We start from the raw sequence: 23,028 nt of genomic DNA, 5'->3' as shown, positions 1-23,028 counted from the left end.
GTTTGGAAATCTGACACAAAGTATTATAAATTATGAGCTAGTTACAATATGGTGAGGCAAGTGAAATTGACCCACAGGTTATTAGAATTCACTTGTTTTGCAAAATAGGTGCATCTTTCACCTGTTACTTTGACACATGAAGTGAAGGCCAGCTGTGCCCATGTGTGCAGAATGAGATTAAAACTCCATATTTTCCATTTTTCCAGTGTTTTATTGGAAGTGTTGATCCATAAGAAGATATATTTGTGATTTTTAGAACCAAAAACCATCTCAATCTAGTTTTACATCTCCTCTCTCAGGCTTATCTCTGGAGCTCTAGTAACAACAGGTCATTGAGCCAATCAGATGAGAGGAGGCTCTGATCCTCTCTTCTGATTGGTTGACTGTTTTTGTCATTGAATAAAAATATAGCAGATTTCAGGAAAACACTCAGAGAAACCAAATGTTGTGACATCACAAAGTTACAGAAGTCCTGACGGATGGTTTTAATGCTCAGTTTCTGAATACAGGCTGTGTGCATTTCTCTGTGGACTGAGGCTTTGATACTTTCACAGTATTAATATAGAACCTAGACCTGCTTTATAATCAAACAACACATGGACAAATACCTTTTGATACTATATGGGACCTTTAAACTAATGATTAGAAATTTTTCATTTTAGGTTTGAAGGTAATTCAAAGTTAAACTGGACAATAGCAAAATAATCTAATGATATTCTTCTCTTTGCTGTGGTATTTTCCTTAAAATCAGCCTTATTCATTAGTCTGGGTTCATGACAAATGCGTAGTGAAGCTGGATATTAGCACCACATGGACACATGGTCGAAAACAGCCTTGTCTTTACTGTGAATAAGGGATGGCTTTGGATCGGGCCGGATGTTTCAGCCAGACACCAGGTTTCTGTTTTCACTCCATGTTAATGTTACAACAGGTTGCTTAGCAACCCCCTCCTCCCACCCACCCCTGTCGTCTTTCTCCATCTGCTGCCATTGGTTGAAGTGGATGGTGAAGTGAAGTGTTGTGCTTCAGCTTTTCAAGGTCCGTGGCACAAAGAAGCCCCCTGATCATAGACGCATGTAAACAAGGCAGAGAAAAGACAATTTATGCTCTGGTGATGGATTTAAGCAGCCAATCCCCTCCCCTCCATACCCACCACCACCACCACACCTCCACCCTTCTTATATGTAAGCAACTGATGGAAAATAACAGCATCATGGCAGTTGTTGGCAGATATCTTAATAAGAACCGGCAGATGTCCTTACTCATCATCACACAAACCAAACCAGTATTAGTAGGTGACACTGATGCACCGCAGGTTTATAAATCACTCACTACAAAATGTAATAAACAGCAAGGATAATGTGATATCTGTGCTGCCACCTATGGAGCCAGGCTGTTATTGATGGAGCTGCCTGTTGTGTTTGTGTCTGGGTGTGACGAGACGAGTCAGACCGGGCCCGGCATTCCTGAAATAGACAGATGATGGGGACCCGCTGGAGTCCTGCTGCACGCTCATTTCACACGAGGATACCTTCATAGCACTTAAAATTGCTGGATTATCACATCGCTGTTTATATTCACGTTTAGCCGCCATATCCTATGACTCAATTATCAAGTAGTCCTGTCACATAGGTGCTCAGAGAGTTATATTAGGGAACACAGTCAGAGCCTCCAATCCACGCTGGAGTCAAAATATCCAGCGGAGACGAGGAAACACTTTCAGCACTCTCTCAGACAATGATTTGAGTTGTCATTGCAGCTCACCTAATGTGCAGTCCGCCCTGTTATCTAAGCCAGGAGGAATCTCCTGTGCACAGCTGAGCTCATTAACTAGTGATGACATTAAAATGAACATCATCTGTGGCTTTTAGTCATATTGCCACATTAAAAGCCACTATATTATCTCAATAATTTATCATTATATTGTGGTGGTTGGGGTTTTTTCAGTTATGTCACTGACTGTATCTCCTTATTTGCTCATGAGCTTTTTTTATTTTGAACTTTTCACTCAGCGCCTACAAAAGTAAACTCTCTAAGAGCCCCCTGAGGAGACGCTGCAAAGCTACTAGAATATTCGGTTTAATGTTTATCCTCAGTCCGGCCCTGTGATCCAAGCTCTTGGAGTGCAGCCTGGAGCCCTCGCTGTGAAGATGTATCACCCTGGGTAAACTGTCAGCTCACAGACATTCTTATTACACTGGCTCTAAAAGCCTAGCAGACCCGTTAGATGCAGCCTGGCTCTCTAACACAGTGTCTCTAACAGGCGGTTTGGTCCATGCAGCCAGCTGCAGCCTTCCTCAGGACCTTCACACGTGCCAGCCAAGTGTTCCCTGTCCCGGGGATCTGGCCATGGTCACGTCCAGTAACTGTCAGGACTTCACATGGACACGCTGACAAGCTGCAGGCCTCTCCAAGGGACACATCTTTCATTGGCTTGGTGCGAAGGGAGCTTTTGTTTTTTCCTCAAAATAAGGACATTTTATTCCTAAAATCACTAAACATCCTCAAAATATCACATTGATACCATAAGATGACAATAACCCCGTTAAGTCTCTTTGTTAATGTCATATTTCATTAGGTGATGTTCAAAGCATCAAAGGCATAGAAGCAGTGTTCATATAGTCTAGTCTTAAGCTCCATCCATTATCAACATAGATGAATAATCCTGCTCGGAGGCCTGTAATGACTGCAGTGTGTAAGTTACATACATTTCCTTTTATGCTGCAGTTGTTTGAAATGAACTTCAAATAGCTGTGTTGAGGAATGTGTAGAATCCCAGGCTGCTGTCCAGTGTGGAAGCTGTTTATGGAAGAGAGTTGGGAGGGTGGAGGGTGGTAGGTGGGGGTCTCTTCTCAATTAGGGGAGGATAAGCCGCTGCTCCGGAGCGGCCCTTTCGAGCCATGTTTGGAGCTGTTTGGTGGGATCCACGCACAGCGCTGGATAGCTTCTCCCCTCTCTGCCATTTGTTGACAAAGCAGAAGTCAAACAGTGTTACGTAACGGCCCTTTCTCTCCCACCACAGTACAGCTGAGCGTGTGATGAGAGCTCTTTTGTGTTAACATAGCATGGACCCCCTGCGTGAAATACATCACAGTTCAACTTGGTACCAACCCCGCCTTTGTTTAGTGCTCAGACAGACAGAATCTGGAGCCTGATTCAGATGGAGTGAGTGTTGCTGCCAGTAGAGAATACAATTATGAAACCATTTAGGAAAAATAAATAAATAGATTTTCATGAAAATTCGTTGTATTTACTACAGTTGGATGAATTTGTTGGATACCATTCAGTTTATTTTCCCCACAGCTGAAAGTTTTTCCCTGACCAGAGACGCATGAAAGCAGCCTTCCTTTGAACATCTTAATCTAATGTTTCAATAATGTTTCTTGTAAATTATTGCTTCTAAATAAGTAACAAGCTTTCCACTTCCCCTATGATTCGCACAGCTTTTATCTGGGCTTCATCTGAGGGGAAAATCTGTGGGAAAAAAATTCTATGTGGAATTAACTTTGATTTACAGATCAAATATTAGCTTTTATATTAAAGCATTGGTATCACTCCTCAAAACAACATATATTTTAGCACTGAAGCTAATGTTTCACTAAAATATTATTTAAAGAATAGGTTGGGAAATACACATATTCACTTTCTTTCCAAGAGTTAGAAGACTGATACCACTCTAATCACTGTTTAACAGTATAACTACCGACTATCTGGTTTGTTTAATTTGAACACAAACAAACACCAAGTTCATGTGAGTCCTTTCATGAAAGCCAGACTTGCTGTGTCCCCCTGGTTCCAGGTTTTTACTCAACACCTGGTTCCAGCTCCACAGTTAATACACAGACATGAGAGTAATATTGATCCTCTTCAAATGGAATAAACACGTTTTCCCCAATAATCAAGTTTAACTCATGATCAAATAATTGTTTCATTCATTTAATCAGGAAAAAAAACATTCACAGAAACATTCAGGATTTTGTGTTTGTTTCTCTTTTATGTCATTTTAAATTAAATATCTTTATGGACTGATAAAATGGTATTTGATATTTGATCCGGGTCCTGCTGTCTTACAGTTGTAATCACTTTTTAAAGGTTTCTGAATCATAGATTCCATCACACATTAACATACAGTCATCATGTCGACCGAGGTATTAAGAGCTCATGGACGGCTGAGTCATCCAGTAGCGGATTCCAGCCGCCCCCCTGCGGTCTGTCTGTCTGTCTGTCTGTCTCTCGTCCTGCTGGAGGAGGATTTCATATGGTAGCCTGCGCAGTTGTTGAGTGGGTGCCACATTCCCAGGTGGCATGTGGTGACAGGTCCATCTGGGCACGGCTGTTGTCAAAAACAAACAGACCTCCTACATAGCGAGGGTCAAGGTCAAAGCTGGGACCGTCCCCTGCTAGATGAGACCCTCATGGCTCAGCCAGACGTCTCAGGGGGCTTCAGAGGGACCTGATGAACGTGGACGAAGGACTCACATCATCGAGGAGGTAATGCATCTCCCCAGATCCACAGTGATGCTGCGGACGATCGCGGCCGTTCGGAAAAGTATTTTAGTCATTCAGCTGTAGATTTATGTATCTGTGTGTGTGTGTGAGTGTCATGTAGTTGTGGAGGAGACCGATGTAAATATGGTAAATCATCTGGTGTTCGCTGCGTATTCCTGCTTTTCGATAATCACACAGGTGTGAGCTGAGAGGATGTTTCACTGGATGTGATTTCCTCCCACCTGGATGAATCATTTTAGAGAATAGATACCACCTGAACTTTTTCAGGGTTTGTCAGTTCTGAGAATTTGCTGCTTGTGCAGACGATCGGAAGACGTCTGAGCTCAGGAGGATTGTCACTAGCACCTATGGGAGTGGGTCACCGTGGGTCATTCACTAAGAGACCCTGGTGGAGAATGTGAGGTTTAAGCTCAAAGCTTCAGTTAAACACACATGACCTTTGATCCTCTCAGTTTATCCCACTATCTGCTGAACTTTGAGCTCCCCACTTTAACTTCATATCCATTTGTTTTTTCCATAGAGTTTGGCCAAATTGAGTCTTTTAGTGAAGCGTGGACATCTAAAGTGTTCTCAGATTATAAGGATTGCATTTAGGTAAATTGCATTTTTACAGGAGTTTGGCTGATAAAGTCTCTTCTTATTTTCCTGTTTGTCTTGGCCCGAGCACTGCAGGCTGTCCCAGAGCTCCTGCACCACTCTCCTCCCTGCACTGAGGCATCTATTCCTAAAAAGGCCAGGGGTTGATCTCTGCTCTCCTCTGTTTATACAGCGAACTGAACACTGCGAGCTGTCAACTTCCCATTATCTATTATAAGTGAGAGGTTCAAATACTCCCACGTCTCTCTTTCTACTGTATATTCAGCATGCTGGGGTTCATCCCAGGATACGGCGGAAGGAGAGTTGAGATCAGTGTAGCGCTCCTCAAAGGAATGTCTGTTAATGGTTTTGGAAATGAGATCATGGATGCATCGCCTCTCTGGGATGCAGGGGGTCAGGAAGCAAGCTGATTTTACTAAAGAGAGAAGGGAAATAAATACACAAAGTTCTGATGCTGTGGGACGGCTCAGCTCCAAGCCTGGAAGATGTTTTAAAAGGTTTTTGCTTCATGTCCCCATGGGGCTTGTTTGGAATTGTTCCCATTTTCCCTCATCCATTTAGGCCTATTTGTGGAGGGTTCCAGCTGGAACATCAGTCCCCTGCGTGTTCTGCAGGTTGGCTTATTTACTGCCATGGGTAAACACAGTGCACGCACACACACACACACACACACACACACACACACACACACACACACACAGAGTGAGTAAAGATGCAACCTTAAAAGCAGCTTAAAATTGATATCACGGAATAGATTCCAGATGGAATGAAAATACTATTTATGTGTGTTTGTGTTTATGCATGGGCGACTGTTTGAGTGCCTTTATGTGTGTGTGTGTGTGTGTGTGTGTGTGTGTGTGTGTGTGTGTGTGTGTGTTTGTGTGTGTCTTGACTCAATCAGTGCTTTTCTTGGCGTTTTAAATGGCGATGTCTCCTAAATAAGACGTGCTGGCGGAGCACAAAGGGAGGCCCAGCAGAGTGACGGGAAGTGTTTCACAGCTACTTTTCTGGTGGCCTTGGTGTTGCCTCTGCACCACTCTACTGATGCAGCTCACATTAACATTTGTTTGTTCTCTCTCACGCCCTTCCTGCTCGTCCTTAAAGGGGAGCAAGGATTAGATTTTGACTTCATGTGTACGGTCCGATGAAGGCCAAACTTCCTCCCAAAACCAAGAGAGCTGAAGTCATCAGAATGAAATCCTCAATGAATAAGACGCCCACCTACAGAGCTAACTGAGTATTAACTGAGCTTTAACTAATTAGTGTCACCATCTTCAACATGTGTTTTAATTCATTTTGCATGTAGCATTTTATGTTTTTGGCCTCATATTATATAGATATCACTGTCAGAGTATTGCACAGGATTATTATTTCTGGAGTTTTATTATTATTCTTAAACAGGGTTCTGATCTGTGCCACTGTTTCCTCCCTTTGCTGTGACTTTTAATATTGGTGAGACGAGTTTTTTATGTAACACTTGGAACCAAGAAAACATTTTCAGAGATATTAGTTTGTTGTATCAAACAGGAAAAGTTATTGCTTTTTCTTATTTTGAAACACTTTCTGTATTTTTAAAATTTTTATTAATGTTAAAGCTCAAGCTGTTATTTGTTCATTATTGTGTCAGTCATCCATTAGGAATAATATGTGGAATCCTGTGTGTTGTAAACTAGATTTAAACAGATGACTTGAAGTTCACCGCCTTCCTGTCTGGCTGCGTTGTATCTCGTTTCAGAGTGTAACACAACAACTGGGGTTGTACCACAATTTCATTAGCTGTATGTGGCCATAGATTACAGCTTTCATTGCAGTGACTCCACAGTGGAAGGTCCAGCTCCAGCTCCAGCTCTATGGGGAAATGTGTGATACTGCATCAGTCCTCACAGTCTTTCATTAAAAACACTCCATGCTGCAAGCCAACACTGCAGCAAAGCACTGGTCTGGTTTCCAAACTTACCCTGATCCACAGCTAATATCACAGTCCAGCTGATGTCAAGTTTCTTGAGCTTGATGCAGTTGGAAAGAACATGTGGTAGAGATCTTACAGATCCGTGGATATGCTCTATCTGCAGGTGGAGTCACTGTAATGCTGCGTGGTCTGTCACACTGAATACACAGCAATTCAAAATCACATGTAGTTGGGGATTTCCATTTGCACAGCTGTTTCTCAATTAATGTTCATGGTGAAGTAAAACAGAAAAGCTTAAGACAAAGATAAGGCATTACACTCTGCCTTTGAATGACACATCACACTGAACTCCAGATATCTGCTCCGTCACTGTTTTTGGTTTGTCTTCCTCAGGGCTCTCCAGCAGAGGGCGGTATAAGACAGAGAGCATCTCCCAGTGAGTCAACTCTCCACCTGACTTCAAATATTTCCCAGAACCTCATTTATGTCACGTTATGATTATGTAATCATGTCCTCCAGGCCAAACTGAAGTTAAATCACTTGCTTAAATAGTTAAATGCCACTCTGTAGTGCACTTGTTTATTTTTTAATGATAAATAGCTTCACTATTTACTTTAACACATAGGTGATAATTAAGAATAAATAATGCACATTAAAGTTTGCATAAAATATTCAAATTTTAAGAGGTAGAAAATGTAGATCTCTATTACATTTTGTACTTTATTTACTTTAACTAATATTTTGTATAATATTTTAAACACATAAAAAAATGTCTTCCTGTTTCTGTGTGTGTGTGCGCGTGTGTGTGTGTGTGTGTGTGTGTGTGTGTGTGTGTGTGCGTGTGCGTGCGTGTGTGTGTGCGTGTGCGTGTTACAGTCCCATCAGGTCCTCGAGCAGTCTGCGCTGTCAGGATCACGCCTCTGAAAAGCATGAAAGGTTCCCCTGACCTGATTCCTGCCGCAGGTGAAGCATCCCCATCAATCTTTCAGCGCCTACGACTGTGGGACATCTCATACTCACAGAGAAAACTTAGAAGGATGCTTTTAAAACTCATTTATCAATAATGTGGTGTCACTTTAACAACGTGAAAAAAAAAAAGAATATACAGGACATGTTCCAGCTGCTCCACTTCCAGCACTGACAGTGTGATCATGGCAATTAGTTTTATGGGACTACAGGATATTAAATTGGCGACCTGCTTTTGATGTTACAGTTCTATTTTGGTCATTTGGGGCGTGAGGTAGCGATAACTTGGATTCCCAGCAGCTCCTCTGAGGCAGGAGTGCACTGACAACACAGAATATGACACTTCTCTGCCTTGAACAATGAAGAGCTGTGGAAGTGAGACTCTTATTCTGAATATCTGCAGATCTGGACCCCAGCAGAGTGTGCAAAGGGAAAGGAGTCGTGACTCTGAGGGCCACCCTCGTCCACATAGATGACGAGGGCTGCATCAGTGAGGAGCCGAACGTCATCACAGCTCCAAGTAAGTCACAGCTGTTTCCTCACATCTCTCCTTATGATGAAAAAGTATTTAGAGAGCAGTAACAGCTGCAGAATGTGGACGTCGTGAATGTTGCTGTCATTTAACAAACACTTCATCATAAGAATTCCTCACGTGCCTTTCACAGCTCTGTTTTGATGTCAGGATTATATAACTCGCCACGTTTTTGAAATCTATGCTCAGTCACGGCGCACACTCAGAGTGGTGATAAAGGGCGATTGCTCATATTTTCATGAGCGCGTCAAAGGGCTCTTTTGTTGCGGCCTGCCCACACTGCACTTTGGAGCAGGGGGCCTTGACTGTGGGCTTGTTTGTTGCGTACAGCACATTGGAACCGGCCTGGAGGCTGGCCAAGGCTTTTGGGGAGATGCTTTAATTGTTGTAGAGCCTGAATAGAAAGGCCATTGGAACAAACGGCCTTTGCAGCTCAGTGAATGGGCGCTTTGTTCTGATGACAAAGTTCAGAGATTGTGGGAGAATCGTTTTTTTCCTCCTTTCCAGGGGATATTAACAACTCTGAGCATGAAAACCACCAAAGAAATCATTCACACTCCACAGAAAGAAATGGAGATTTATTTGATCAGCAATTAGATGTAATGGGTTTCTGGTTTGCTGTGATAAGTTCACTGAAATACTGTGTTTTTTAGTATCATCCTCTGTGTTTGTATTCTGCCAAACTGAGAGTGTTCTGGACTCTTTTTAGGCGACTGGACGAGTCAGATTAATGGAGACAGCTCTAAAGCAGGACTGGCTGAGGGAGGCAGCAGCCTCACAGCTGATTTACCTCCTGTAAACAACACTCGGTGCCAGGTACGTTTACTTCTGCCCCATTTAACACTGGATCTTTGTTTTGTCTGCTCTTTGTGGTTTGACAATTATAAGAACACTGTGATCTCCTCATTTTGAAGTCTGTATTTAGTTTCAGCGAAATTCTTGAAAAACCTTGTTGAATTTTACTGTGTATTTTCTGTCGCTTTCAGGCCAATTCACCAGAAAGCATAAAAGAGAACCGGGCTCCATCCTTCACTGACATTCACAACTGTTTGTCATCGCACCCCAGCTCTGTGTATCCCTGCACGAGCATAGTCAACCCCACCATAGTCCTGCTGCAGCACAACAGAGGTGAGCACTTTGTCAGTTTGTCATGAACATACTGTTGTACTGTATGTCTACGTCTTACTGTTACTGTGTCTTGTCTGTGATCCATTAGCCTTGTCTTGCTCTCTGCTGTCACAGGTGTGCTTCACTGTTTAGTCACATTTCACTGTCCTGTCCTTGTCTTGTCTTTCTCTCACAACAGAGCAGCAAAAGCATCTTTCTCATTTGGAAGGTATGCACTGAGGGCTTGATGATTTCTAACATATTTCTAATTATCTGTGTAATCTGTGTTTGTACCGGTTCATTATCATTATTATTATTATTATTATTATTATTATTATTATTATTATTATTATTATTATTATTGGTTGTCGTATGCCAGAGCTCAAATTGCTGTGAGCTGGAATGCGATAGAGACTTGGCCCAAGAAGAGGAAATGATGTACAAATGCTTCCCAACAAACATGAGTCCAATAGGTAGTAGATGTTTTCAGTCATGTTTGGGAACAGGCCTACCACAGCCTTTAAAACCCGACCCATAGGGGGCGCCACAAATACCTACAACATGGACCTCAAAACCCAGAGGACAGTTTTGGTGAACATGATCTTGGGGCAAGTATTAACCAGAGTCTGCAGACCCGTATTGATTGATGATGCATGTGGGCACGGTCTGTTCATCATTAAGATTTCTCCTGGCTTTCAAGCTCACACGAAAGTTGCACATCAACAGGCTTTGGCTCCTGAATCCTGAAAGCCGGTCTTGACAAACGCTGAATCTGCTTTTGATACAAGCTGACTTTTGTGTTGCAGAGTATTTAGCACAATAGAAACAGAGCACACCCTTTGAGGAGACGGAGACCAGTGTAATCTTTAAACCATTTCTCCTGGAAGTAGAGTGTCACATTTGGCTGATTTGGCCTCCTCCTCTCCCTCTCCCTGCACCTTCATCTTGGCCCGTCTGCTCTCTGTCATTGTCTCTAACTCGCTCTCCCTGCTTGATTGTATTATCTTAAATACTCATGAGAAGCCAGGCATATGTCAGTTTAGATTAACATTAGGATTACATTGTTGTCTGTTACAAAAACGCTGCACAGAAAACTGACAATTGACTTCATGTTGCCGTGCTGCAGTGAGGTTCTGGAGTTGATCCGGTACATTCACTGCAGCGTGACTGTCTGTGAGTGACATTTTAAGCATTAGTACTTGAACGTGCAAATGTCCGTGGTTGCAGTGAACCACCTCGTCCTCCATGTTTAACAAGGATTTCCTCACTTTTGCTTTAACATCACTGTACAGACTGCAGAGTGGTGCGGGGGCCGTTAGTGCGGTGAGCTGAGGGAAACCTGTGTTTTCCACGGCTGAACAGGGAAGAGGATTTGCCAGAGGGACGTCCTGGCAAATCATTTCACTGACAGTTTACGTAATCTTGTTTTGCAGTGGAGTGGTTGTGTGGGTACAGCGGTTGGAGGATGTTGGTTGCAGCTGTGTATGAGCCTCCGCTTCAGCGGGGTGGGGGGGGGGGCAGAACGATCACAACAGGATGTTAGAAATGTATAAGATTACATTACAGATGCTGATAGGTGTTTCACATCCCTTCCTTTGCTTACTGTGGCACTGCAGTGTTTGCAGTTGTATCATTTGGGCTAATTATAAAGTACTCCCTGATAGCACTGTTGTTTTAAGGGGTTTTGTTGTTGTTGTTTGTGCTGTAGATGCTTATTCTACTGCTAGCTTCACAAATCACCTGTTGGTCTCACTTTCCAGGTGTATATTAAATAAAGCAATAATATTTTAGTTATTGTATTGTAATTGTTTCACTAGCTATTTTTTTTATTTTGTGGTACAAAACGTAATCTGTGACAGAAAAGGAGCAATTGAATTATATTTATTATATTATGTACAAAATGTCCTTAGATTCTCCATGTGGGTTCGTTATAATGATCTGCCACCCACATACAAAAACACGCGCACGCACGCACGCACACACACACACACACACACACACACACTTGTTTTGCTTGTCATTTGTTGATATCATGCCACTTTTGCACAAACACCATTACAACAGTCCCTTTGTCACAGCAGACATTTTGAATGTTCAGAACAGGAAGAAGCACAGGTCGAGCCAATTATATTAAGGATGGGTCAGAAAGTCTGCTGAACGTAATGTACAACAAGTCTCCCTCTTACGGTTGTAATGAGCAGTTCAATTCACCAGCTATTAAACACACCCTTACTTAATTCAGTACACTCAGGAGCAGCTACAGCCTTAATGGCTAATGTTAGCTAACATTAGCTAACGTTAGCTAACTTTAAATAGATGTATTAGCATTTAGCTTTACATTACAATATCACTTGCAGCCTCAGTGGTTGATGTTCAGCAAAAATAACAGTCTCACTTTAAAGTATCCCACTACGCTGTAGTAGCAAAGAGGGTGATTTAATAAACAAAAATGGCTTACAGGCAGATGATGCAAAAACTGAAGGAAAGCAAAACTCAAATGAAAGAAGACACTCACGAGAACAGGAGGAACCATCGAAGGGAACTGAGCAGACAAACTGTCAAAGAAAGAGGGCAACACAGAATTATACGCAGGGGGAGCAGGTAACAAGACACAGGTGCAACTAATTGGGGTGGAGCATGTAAAAATATGTGTTTGTTATTGCCCACATTTATTTAGTGCTGTCCATGTCCCCTGTAAATCTTATGAAGTCTGGCCTTCACACCAGATCCCTAACTGAACCTGGCCTATGTGTCATATGTCATTTTGCTAAAAAATGTGCTGTGAACGTTTTGTCTGGCTTACAGGTTTTTTTTTTTTTTTTCAATTTACAGACCCATCCCCAGAAAGGGACAAAAGCCCTGATCCTGGCAGAGACTCAGTGAGTCCAGTCCCTGATATGGACGGGAAGAGGCTGCGACTATCACTGCACTCCCCTGTCCTCAGTCCTCTCAACAAGCCCATTGTGCCTGTACGGGTGAGCGACGAAACCTAATGTCAGATGAAGACCTTATCAACTGACTGCAGAAGTTTAAAGGCTGTTTTGTTCATACAACACAATGGTCTTTGACGTTGGAGCAAAAAGATTTCTTACAGTCAAACATTCCTATGCATTCTTGCAATATTATGTAGTTGTTTCATGCTGATTTGAGAATTATTTTTATAATTATATTAGAAACAGATGTATCATGTCTTGTAGGAGATATTTTTTGATGTATCCTAACAGGAAAACCACAGGTGTAACTAATTAATTTACATTAATGATGGTTCTGTTCCATTAAGGTGCAAGCATAGACAGTACTCGAGCCCTGGAACTGACACATCTTAATGGAACGCAGCCAACATTAAAGTCATTAGTTAGACCTGTGTTTGACAAGACAAAATGTCTTGCCAAAACCATACACTTGAACCTGCTCTACTCCTGCTTGGAGAAGAAATATTTGTCTGACAGTCTGACTTGTTGTTAATGAAAAATGTCCACATCTAAATTTCAGAACACTGAAAAGTCCAAAGACTGGTATAAGACAATGTTCAAACAGATACACAAAATACCTGGTAAGAGTTTATCATCATTTCCACTCCTGTATGTTTGATCATGTTTCCCTGTCACGTTTCTCTGTTGGTGGCTTGTGTAAGGCTTGTGTATGTTCTTATATGTGTTTGTATGTTATGTCACGCTGTGCTCTGTCTCTCCATCACTGTGCTCAGAGCCTATTGAGGAAAACCCTTACCGCCCCACCTACATTTTCCCTGAGAACTTTGACATTCACATGAAATCAAAAGGTATCCGATGGCAGTAACTACTGTTAGCTCTACTAATCTGCAGCCATCCTGGGCCCTTTCAAATACTTTAGCTGTGTTCAATCTGTCATACTGATCTCGTGTAAAGTACAAAACCACATAACCTCCAAAGTATTTGAAAGGATTTAAAGGTCCCATATTTTATACTTCTCCTGTGTTTTATTTGAAGTGTTGATCCATAAGAAGATATATTAGTGGTTTTAAGAACCCAAGTCAGTGAGCCAATCAGAGGAGAGGAGGGTCTGCCTCTGCAGTGACTGCTTTGGTGTGACATCATTACAGAAGTCCTGACGGCTGGTTTTAAGGCTCAGTTTCTGAAAACAGGCTGTGTGCATTTCTCTGTGGACTGAGGCTTTGATAGTTTCACAGTCCTAAGGTGGTCTGCTGTATAACCAAAAAAAACATGGAGATCTCACTTTATAAAATATGGGACCTTTTCCTTCCACTCCGCGCAGTAGAGCAACTATTTCCTTTTGTTTTAAGTACATTGCAAGTTTCGTGCTGATCCTGATATTGTTCAGATGTCATGGTCTGAGTGGCACAAGAACACTTGATCCCAATCTGTGATCCAGACTTAAACAAAAGTTTAGCCCCCCTCTACCAAAACATGAAAACATACAATTATACACCACAGTCACTCTTAAATGGACTGACAGACTTTTAATGCAATGATTATGCAACACTAAACAGCCAGTACATCCCAGTATGCAGACATGGGTAAAACTCACTTAGTATATTTATATGAGAATATACTGAACCTTCTTATTATTGTTGCCACAGATTGGACACATTTTCTTTGATGTCAGTGTGTTGACAAGGAGGATGCACGAAGCCTTGTAGTGTCATTCTACTTAACTATACTATATACTATACTGTAACAACTTGGCTTGTAACTTAACAACTTGGCCTTTCTATTTCTGTCAAACATCTAATATTAGAAATATCTTATTTGTAGATGCTAATTCATGAGCATGATGAGACTGTAGCTTAGTGTACCTTAGATGTAGTGTAGGGTTGTCACCACCAGGTGCTGCTGCAGTCCTGCATTGAGGTTGTGGACTGTCCTGTGCTGAGTGCAGGCTGTACACAACCTTCAGAGTGATTGTTGTTCATTATAAGCCTCACCAATTAGTGTTTGGGTTTAAGTTCTGGATGGCTGGTTATGGTTTGGGGGATGGTTTACGGTTTGGGTTTTGGATCTGCTCATTTCAGAGGAGGAAGTTCGCAGAATGAGGGAAAGAGCTCCCAGACCTCTTCTTTCCCAGTCTCAGCTCGACACGACTTCCATGCGTAGTTGTGACTGATTTGACTGTAAATTTGATCTCACAGATAAAATGCAACTCATACAGAGATCACTCTGACTGTTGTGGCTGTGGCGTTCTTGCTTTACAGTGCATTACTTATTCAGAGCCTTGATGCTCATCGATGCTCAGATCCTGTTTTAGCCCAGTAATGCTTCCTGTAAAACGCTTTGATTTGACACGCTTTGATTTAATTTGATGCCTGGCCTAATGGAAGGTGTGAGGCGGGAGGACAAACACAGGAAAACGTGTTTTTAAAGCCCTTTGAATAATTTAGCATTCTGCTACGTTCATTACTTTTCAAATAGCAGAGGTAGACAGAGTTACAAATGATAATAAATAACTTTTGATTGATGTCCGCCTCTTTCAGATGACGGTCCCACCCCCTTTGGTTACTTGGAAGACGGTGAGTTCTGGAGTTGAGCATTATAAGCATAAGAAACTAATTTAAAATGTATGCCATCTATCATTAGTATTTCCAAGACGACGTTCAGCACTCTCTCTTTCTCACACTTCAACATTGTCAATATTTACTGTATGTGCCCATTTTCAGTGAGAGCTGTCCCACGCTCAAAAAGTGACGCCGAGGTCGATTCAAGAGGCCGCTCGATGCCGGTGCCAGCACGCTCCTCTTCCCTCAAACCCACTGCCAAAAGGTCAGTGACCTCCATCTGCTCCATCTGCTCCAACCCTCTTATTATGACATTCACTGTGATGTTTAATACAAAAGCACAGAACTATTAAGAGGAGGTGTTTACAACCCAGAATACGTTAAAGAACAGGTTATGAAGATTATATAACCATATGATAAGATGAACAATCCTATTTGTGTCTGCTTCTTTAACAGGCAGCGTTCCCATAGATATAAAACCGTGGCTGTGATGGTAGATCAGTGTTTATAATGTGTATGTTCTCTCAGTGCGACTTTAACGTTACTTCCAGAAAAAAAAAATGTGTCTTGTGATAAACAGTTTGTATTTGTTCTTTGTTTATACACAGCAGTGGTAAGTGTAACTAAACATGGCCGTGCATGGCAGAGCAAGGAAGACATTTAGCCTTTCTGTCTGAGCTCTTTTTAATTTTAATTTTAATTTTAATTTTAATTTTAATTTTAATTTTAATTTTAATTTTAATTTTAATTTTTATCATTTGTGGCCTCCACTGCTATGTCCTTTACATGAAGTGGGATTAGTACTCATCCCTCCACACACACACACACGCACACACAGACACACAGACACACACACACAGACACACACGTCAGCACTGACACAGGATGATCTGCTCTTAGAGAAATGAGTGATAGAGTGATGAAGGAGAACAGGTGATAGAGGATAAACGGTTTCCCACCAGAGCTGCAGATGACATGTGGATGTCTGACCTTCCTCCTTCCTCAGCGGTTATGTATTTAGGGGTGTAAACGCTGCTGCTGGATCTCCTTAAGAATTTCATTCATAAAAAGGTGTTGTTATTTTCTGATGTGGTGAAAGAAGGTGTAAGATCAATCGAATGTTTTTTATTTAAGAGTCATACTTCAGTGCTTTACTGAACAGTAATTTAAGCGTTGCCTGTATATTAAGAAATTCTCTGGGGAAATGAGGCGCTCTGTTTTTTGTCACTGGGTCCAATCTAGTTTACCTGATCGAATTACTGATTTGGCTTAACCGTGAATTGGATTTTCAGTTATACCATCATTAGAGGAAGCGAGGGACAGACAGAGAGACAGAGAGAGAGAGAGAGACAGAGTGAGAGAGAGAGAGAGGGCAGGGATAATGAGGACAGACGTCATGTTTAAATAAAAAAAAAAAAACATCTTAGCCTATGCCGGTTGCCATGGAGACTACTTGATAAGGATTGGCTCTCTCCCATCCCACATCACCACCCCTCCCTGACACCCGCCTCTCCACAGGAACGAGTGGGAGCCCCCGGATAAAAAGGTAGACACCAGGAAGTACCGCGCCGAGCCCAAGAGCATCTTTGAATACGAGCCGGGGAAATCGTCGGTGCTGAAGCTGGAGAGAACGGTATGCTAGCCGCCTGCCTGTTTGCCTCTCTCTCTCTTTCTGTGTGCATGTCGTGTGAGCTGTCCCCCACTCCACACACCATCTAACCCCCCCCCTCCACCCACCCACCCGCCACCTCTGTATCTAAGCTCCCGGGTGGCAGCTTCCGATGAGGCGATGTATGTGCAGCCTGAATCGCCATGTGCACCACATTCCAAAAGGGTGTCCTGTTGCGGCGACAGATGATCCTGCCTGGCAGCGGGGGGAGTATCACTTACAAGGATAGCCATTGTCTTCCTGTCTTCAATTTAAGGTTATTGGGCTGAATCAGCTGGGTGTGAGAGGATCCCAGCCAGCACACAAAACCTGGATCCTGTGTGTTTTCATACTTTCGTTTCTAGCTTTAACACTTTGTGTTGAATCAAATGCTGCAACAATATTCAGTGTCCTTGAGGGCTGTCTTGTCTGGATAAGCTTTGCTACATATAGTAGAGAACTGGTAGCCGCTGCCTAGATATTCACTGTAATATTTACCAAAAAGAGAGCACATTTAGGTCTCAAGTTCCTTATATTTCCCTCTTACATAATTAGAAGACATGGGGAGGTTCAGTATTGTGATTAAGTAGTTTGTTGATTATGTAATGATTGTTTGTCAAATACTCAGTTACATCAAGCTAATAGATGTTGTTAGCCAAGATCTGGCCCGATCCCAGAGCCAACAAACACACTCATTACAGTTCGCTCTACTTCATCCTGGGACCACTGTAAAATAATGGACTCTGCTGTTTTTCAATTACAGGCTCAGTTATGATAGGTCAGTGTCCGTGGTGCTGTAGCTGGTCATTTTCTGCATTAGGGCCATTATTTTGACCCTGCTTAAAGTTGTGTTGTTACTTACTGTAAACCTTCCAAAATATTTACAGCATATGTTATATTTCAGCTCAGAAATGAGTTTGCATGTTTTATTGGTCATTATCAGTTGTGTCTGTTGATTAGATAGAATAAAATAAAATCTTTAAACATATCGTTCACATTAAATAACCGGCACTTTGTGTGTAAAACACTTGCTTAAAGGACAGGTTCAGAATTTTCAAGTGTATTTTGCAGCACATTCCTCTCCATACACAAACAGTTGAATAGAAGAGATGTCAGCTTGCTCTCAAAAGTTCAGCTGAAGCTAATTTGACGGCTTTAGCAGCTGAATAGATTGTGTATCAGCCAAAGTTAAAATCTGTTTTGTATAAAATTCCCTCTGTATTTCATCGGACAGTGTTTTACTGCTGAGCTGCAGAGGAGGGATAATTACAGCGGCCTGTAACTTTCTTAATGTTCATGTCGGTGTGTTAGTATTGTATAAATGGAATAGTTTGATATTTGGGAATATGCTTGTTTGCGTTCTTGTCCAGGGGTAGATGAGAAGATTGATGCCACTTAGCTTAGCTTGGCACTGGAAACAGGGAGAAACAGCTAGCCAGGTAAGAGCATCCACCTGCCAATACCTCTAAAGCTCAATAACTGACATGTTTAATTTAGTTTGTTTAAGGAAGTATGTGCCAGATGACTACTTAGCAGCGGAGACGTCCTGGAGTGAGCACAAGACTCTGGGTTTTTGTACAGATGATTAAAATGAGATGATACATGTTAAATAGGGAGCTTTAGAGGTACCTGTAGGTGGATTTTGTTACTTTTGGACTGAGCCGGGTTCGCTGTTTCCCCTTGTCTCCAGTCAAGGTTTTGTCCATATCCCAACTTTAACATCTCCATACAGTCCAGCCCAAACATCGTGATAAACGATATTATCACAGGGGTGTGGGGTTATAATACACTAATCATATATAATTATATTATTGTATTTTAAATTTCAGGTATAAGCGTATAAATGTATTCAAGTATAAATGTCGTCACTGAACAGCAGCAATATTACATAAAAGATCGTCTCAAGCCAAGTCCATTCTTTATGCTAAACTAATCTAACCAGCTGCCGACTGCAGCTTCATATTTATCATAGATATAACGGTGGTATCAATCGACTTATCTAACTTTCAGCAAGAAATCACATTTTTCCAAAAATATCAAACTATCCCTTTAAAAAAGACTGGAAAAAAATGTGAACCCATCCTTTAATGTACTTGTCATAAAGAAACCAACAGGTATCTTCTTCAGTGAGAAGACCTACAGCGATCTCACTGATCATTTACGGTGTTGGATAGAAACATTTGGCTCATGAGCTCAGGTGTGTATTTTCTGTGCTGTCTGAACTGTCTTCTCTTTGTCTTTCTCCTCCTCTTCTTGTTGCCATGCCCCCTAGACTCAGGATGTAAGTCCGGAAGATGTAGATTTAGAGAATGAGCCTTGGTATAAATTCTTTTCAGAGATGGAGTTTGACAAAGCGGTAAGTGGTCGCTGTCTTTAAAGTGACAGTATATTGTATTTCATTGCATGCGATAACATCCGTGTTCAAATAATGGCTAAACAACCTGTGTCTGTCTGTGAGGACTACTCTCAGTTTCTACTCCCACTCTCACCTGCAATGTTGCACTGAATCATTTTCTTTTTAATTGGTCCTGCACATAAGAAAATTTATTTCGTCTTGAACTAAATTTACTGCTATGTGTCCCATCAATGTGGCTTAATGAGACCAACCTCTGTTACGATCCTGTTTTTTCATCATAATCGTAACTTTTTTTTTTAACCATTTTCCTGGACGCATATATCTGCAAGCAAACCTTTTCCAAAGGACTTGATATAGCTGCTGTCATCCCTCATCGTCACCACATACAGTTTAAAAGGATTTTGTCCCCCAGCTAAAACAGTCGACTGAGATCTATTTTTGCCGTCTTCAAAAGTATCTCTCAGCGGTTTATTTGTATCTGTGAAGCTGAGTGAGCACAACAAAAACACTCTGACCCCTGATGTTAGCTGTGGCTTCTATCCCTCTGCAATTTAGATCATTAATATTTAATAAGGCTGATTATTGATCAGGGTTTATTGCACTCCAGTAGTAGCACAGGTGTCCATGATCGGGGACCAATTAAAGGGCTGTTGTGAGTTTATCACATTCATATTTTCCTTACAACAGGATGTTGTGATCTCTTGCCATCCCTGTTCTTCCAATGCCGTTGACTCAACACCCAAGAGTAACACTTTGTTTCGTTCACTTTCATATGCTCCCTGCCAACTAGAATTCATATCATAAGCCGGAGGCCTTGACAGGGTGATTCATCTAGAAGTCACTCTTCACTTGGAGAGCCTGCAGTCCGCGCGAGTCCTGGGCTCCAGGATTATCCCAGGCCCTTGAAATAATAATTGCTGCCCGTCTGCCATCTAGCAGATTTACCAAAATATCCAAAGTGGTGCAGGCATGTTGAAGCGGTATACAGTGTCATGACAAATCCATGCCTCAGGTCTTAGATGGCACCAGACAACTGCGGCACTGGCTGCCCACAAACAGATGTTGCTTCTCCTCGCTCTCTGTCAGTCAGAGCCACACCACCACCACACCCTGGATCATATGAGGTGGCACCGCTGACTACGACATGAGGTCATGTCCTAGCATCAGCCAGACGCAGGGGCAGAGTCTCCCGTTCCAGGTTAGTGTATATGTGGAGGAGGTTTAGCCGTGGAGGCGGCCGACTCTTGTCTCATGGCAGCCTGGATGTTTGCCAGATGAGCTGGGCTTGATGACTGGCTCCTGTTTAATGTCAAAGTCACTTCTAAAGCTGCACCTGGTATGTGCAGTATTTGACCTTAAGGCTCGGCCAGACACACTGGCTCATTGGGGTTTGATTGACATATCAGTAGTCACTCTCTCTGTGTGTTACGAGAGGAGAGATATGGCTGGAAGTCCCGCAAAAACGATAGTGCTCAGGAGTGAAATTTGGAGCGAGGCCTTTCTGGCTCTGGTTCATTTAGCTCTTGTTCTTATTAATAACCTCTGAAGTGCTGAGGTGAACCACTTCTGCTAATGAAGTAGTATTATAATGTTGGGAAACTTCTTCCATCTTATATCTTTCAACCTCATCTTTATAACTTCTTGTGGTTTCACGCCACTAATTATCCAGTTGTCAACCAAATACCTCTAAAGAGCAGGCTCACTGTAAGGAAGACTGCGCTGTTTCTCTCTTCGTCTTCTTCATCTTGTCCCGTCAAATCATCATTACTCATCCACTAGCAGCCTCTTATAGTCACCTAATAGGCTCCGAGTAAGAGTGACACCTGTGTATAATCCCAGTAATGGTCCTCTTGATTAATATTAACCAGCTCTAGGTTCAACAGGAGCCTGGAAACACCTCCGGTGACAGAAACTCAGGCTCATCGATGCCGGAGCTGGAGCTGGAATTCCACACATAGCTATGGTCAGGAAGAGCGTTTTGGCCCCCTGTAACCGACAGAGTGACTCCATCTGTCGAGCACATGCTGACGAGGGGGCCGCTGCCACTCTGTCTCAGCGCTGAGTTACACAGAGCCTCCCCCTACCACCTGACATATTCTAAAGGAGGCAACTCCGTAAGCCTGCCAGCTCATTGTGCTTTCATATTTAACCTCTGTTATACACTTAACCTTTACCTTTAAGCATTTAGCGGAGATGAGACGAGGGGCGCGCGTGGCTATAACAGGCCCCTCACACTGGGGGAGCTGTTTGTTTTCATGAGAACATATCAACACAAATAAGGTGCTGGAAAGAATGGGATTCATGTTACCATGACCTACTCATGACTGCTATTTTGAATATGAAAGCGGCACACAGGAGCCGCAGCTCTGAGCAGCCAGGGACACCTGTTAGGAAACATGCACAGGAAATTCTGCAGAAACGTTGTCATCGGTGTGCCACTGACTCACCGAGGCCTTCATTCATCACCATATACAGCTTCAGACACTTCACACTGTTGGTGCTTTATGTGATGCTCTGTGTGTCTTCATCTGATAACCAGTTTTTAGCATCTCCCTGCCCTTGTCTTCTGTTTCACCCTTTTATTCCATAAGGTGGATAAAAAAAAGTTATGCAACTCTGAGAGTAATGTGATATTAAGTGATATGAGTGTAGGATTAGTTTGAAATTGTACAATTTTGCCCTTTTGTATAAAGGAAAGTTCACATAAACTGACACTAATCAGGCATCTTGTAAATAACCAGATTAAGATTCCGTTCCTTTACTCCAGATAAGCCGCCCATGCTTTTTTCCTGTTTACTTTCCACTCACGCTGTGTGTGTGTGTGTGTGTGTGTGTGTGTGTGTGTGTGTGTGTGTTTGTGTAAGCCCAATTACCCAGGGGTGTCAGAGAACACTATCTTCTCCCCCGATATCAGATTTGAGGGGGACACAAGACATACCGGCACAAGGAAGAGCTGCAGATTATTCAATGACACTGGCGTGTTCTCCAAGTCGACATGGAACATTTGGCTTTATAAATAGACCCAGCTACAGACCTGCCAGCCTGATGTTCTGTTCTTATAAAGATAGGCATTTATTCTGATAGGTTATTAATGATAGTTCTGCCCTGGCAACTAAGTGGAAAGGCATGTTGTGGCAAATGAGCTGCGGAGAATGCTCCTTGTCTGGTCATCGGTGTGGGAAGCGGGAGGCTTGGCCGCGCCGAGGGGAAGTGGACGTGGTATTAACAGCAGGGCAGGGCAGGGCTGGCTGGGATGAGGATTGTGCAATCGTATTTGCAAACAACACTTGCGCTCTTATTCATAGTGCCCGTGTCACGTCTGTTATTTTTACCTGCTGTGACGTTGGAAAAGAGGAAAGCAACAGAAACAGCGGGCTAAATTTAGTTGGCCCTAAACCATTCAAAATGCAAGTGGGTGCTACCACCCCGTGACCACCCCGTGTGTTTGAAGATAATATCTGCTCCTAAATAACAACTACCTTTACCCTTATACTCCTTTAAACATTTATTTATGTATTCTGCTTTATGTTTTTGTTCTGTGTCTTTATAACATTGTTATAATTATGCTTCTTCAACAAAAATGTTTTACTGTATTCTTCACTTTGTGAGGAAGCGTTTGTGCCTCTTTTGAACTCTGACTGTGTGATAGAGTGTCAAGTGTGTGTGTGTGTGTGTGTGTGTGTGTGTGTGTGTGTGTGTGTGTGTGTGTGTGTGTGTGTGTAATTCGGCCTGCTTGCACCACCAGCTGGTTAATTGTCCCCTGGTCTGGTCCATTGGTAATGAGAGTGACTCAATACCAGACAAAAGAGACGGCTTCACGGGAACACAGCAGCCCATTGGCTGAGCCTATGACAGCCCCCTCCCCGCATGGGCGCCCCCTGACCGATGCACGCCCACTCCCACCCCCCACCCC

General features: G+C 42.5%; 1 protein-coding gene across 1 annotated transcript in view; it reads left to right on the top strand.

The window, feature by feature from the left end:
• Nucleotides 1-4,289: 4,289 nt before the first annotated feature.
• sorbs1 (sorbin and SH3 domain containing 1) overlaps nucleotides 4,290-23,028 on the top strand; it is a 35,812-nt gene continuing 17,073 nt past the window's right edge. Inside the window, exons 1-14 of the mRNA XM_087179179.1 lie at nucleotides 4,290-4,491; nucleotides 7,409-7,451; nucleotides 7,892-7,978; nucleotides 8,385-8,501; nucleotides 9,223-9,329; nucleotides 9,500-9,641; nucleotides 9,820-9,849; nucleotides 12,453-12,595; nucleotides 13,113-13,173; nucleotides 13,327-13,401; nucleotides 15,091-15,126; nucleotides 15,274-15,376; nucleotides 16,630-16,744; nucleotides 19,032-19,115. Of these exons, the coding sequence (XP_087035305.1) occupies nucleotides 4,405-4,491; nucleotides 7,409-7,451; nucleotides 7,892-7,978; nucleotides 8,385-8,501; nucleotides 9,223-9,329; nucleotides 9,500-9,641; nucleotides 9,820-9,849; nucleotides 12,453-12,595; nucleotides 13,113-13,173; nucleotides 13,327-13,401; nucleotides 15,091-15,126; nucleotides 15,274-15,376; nucleotides 16,630-16,744; nucleotides 19,032-19,115 (1,230 nt within the window). The 5' untranslated portion in view covers nucleotides 4,290-4,404. The remainder of the gene's footprint in view (nucleotides 4,492-7,408; nucleotides 7,452-7,891; nucleotides 7,979-8,384; nucleotides 8,502-9,222; nucleotides 9,330-9,499; nucleotides 9,642-9,819; nucleotides 9,850-12,452; nucleotides 12,596-13,112; nucleotides 13,174-13,326; nucleotides 13,402-15,090; nucleotides 15,127-15,273; nucleotides 15,377-16,629; nucleotides 16,745-19,031; nucleotides 19,116-23,028) is intronic.

The sequence above is a fragment of the Seriola lalandi genome, unplaced genomic scaffold, assembly GCF_002814215.2.
Source record: "Seriola lalandi dorsalis isolate HSWRI2012SDOR001 ecotype SW California unplaced genomic scaffold, Sedor1 jcf7180002054795, whole genome shotgun sequence".
In the NCBI taxonomy this organism is placed as follows: Eukaryota; Metazoa; Chordata; class Actinopteri; order Carangiformes; family Carangidae; genus Seriola; species Seriola lalandi.
Note: the sequence above shows the minus strand (reverse complement) of the source record. Positions and strands in the feature narration are given on the sequence as shown.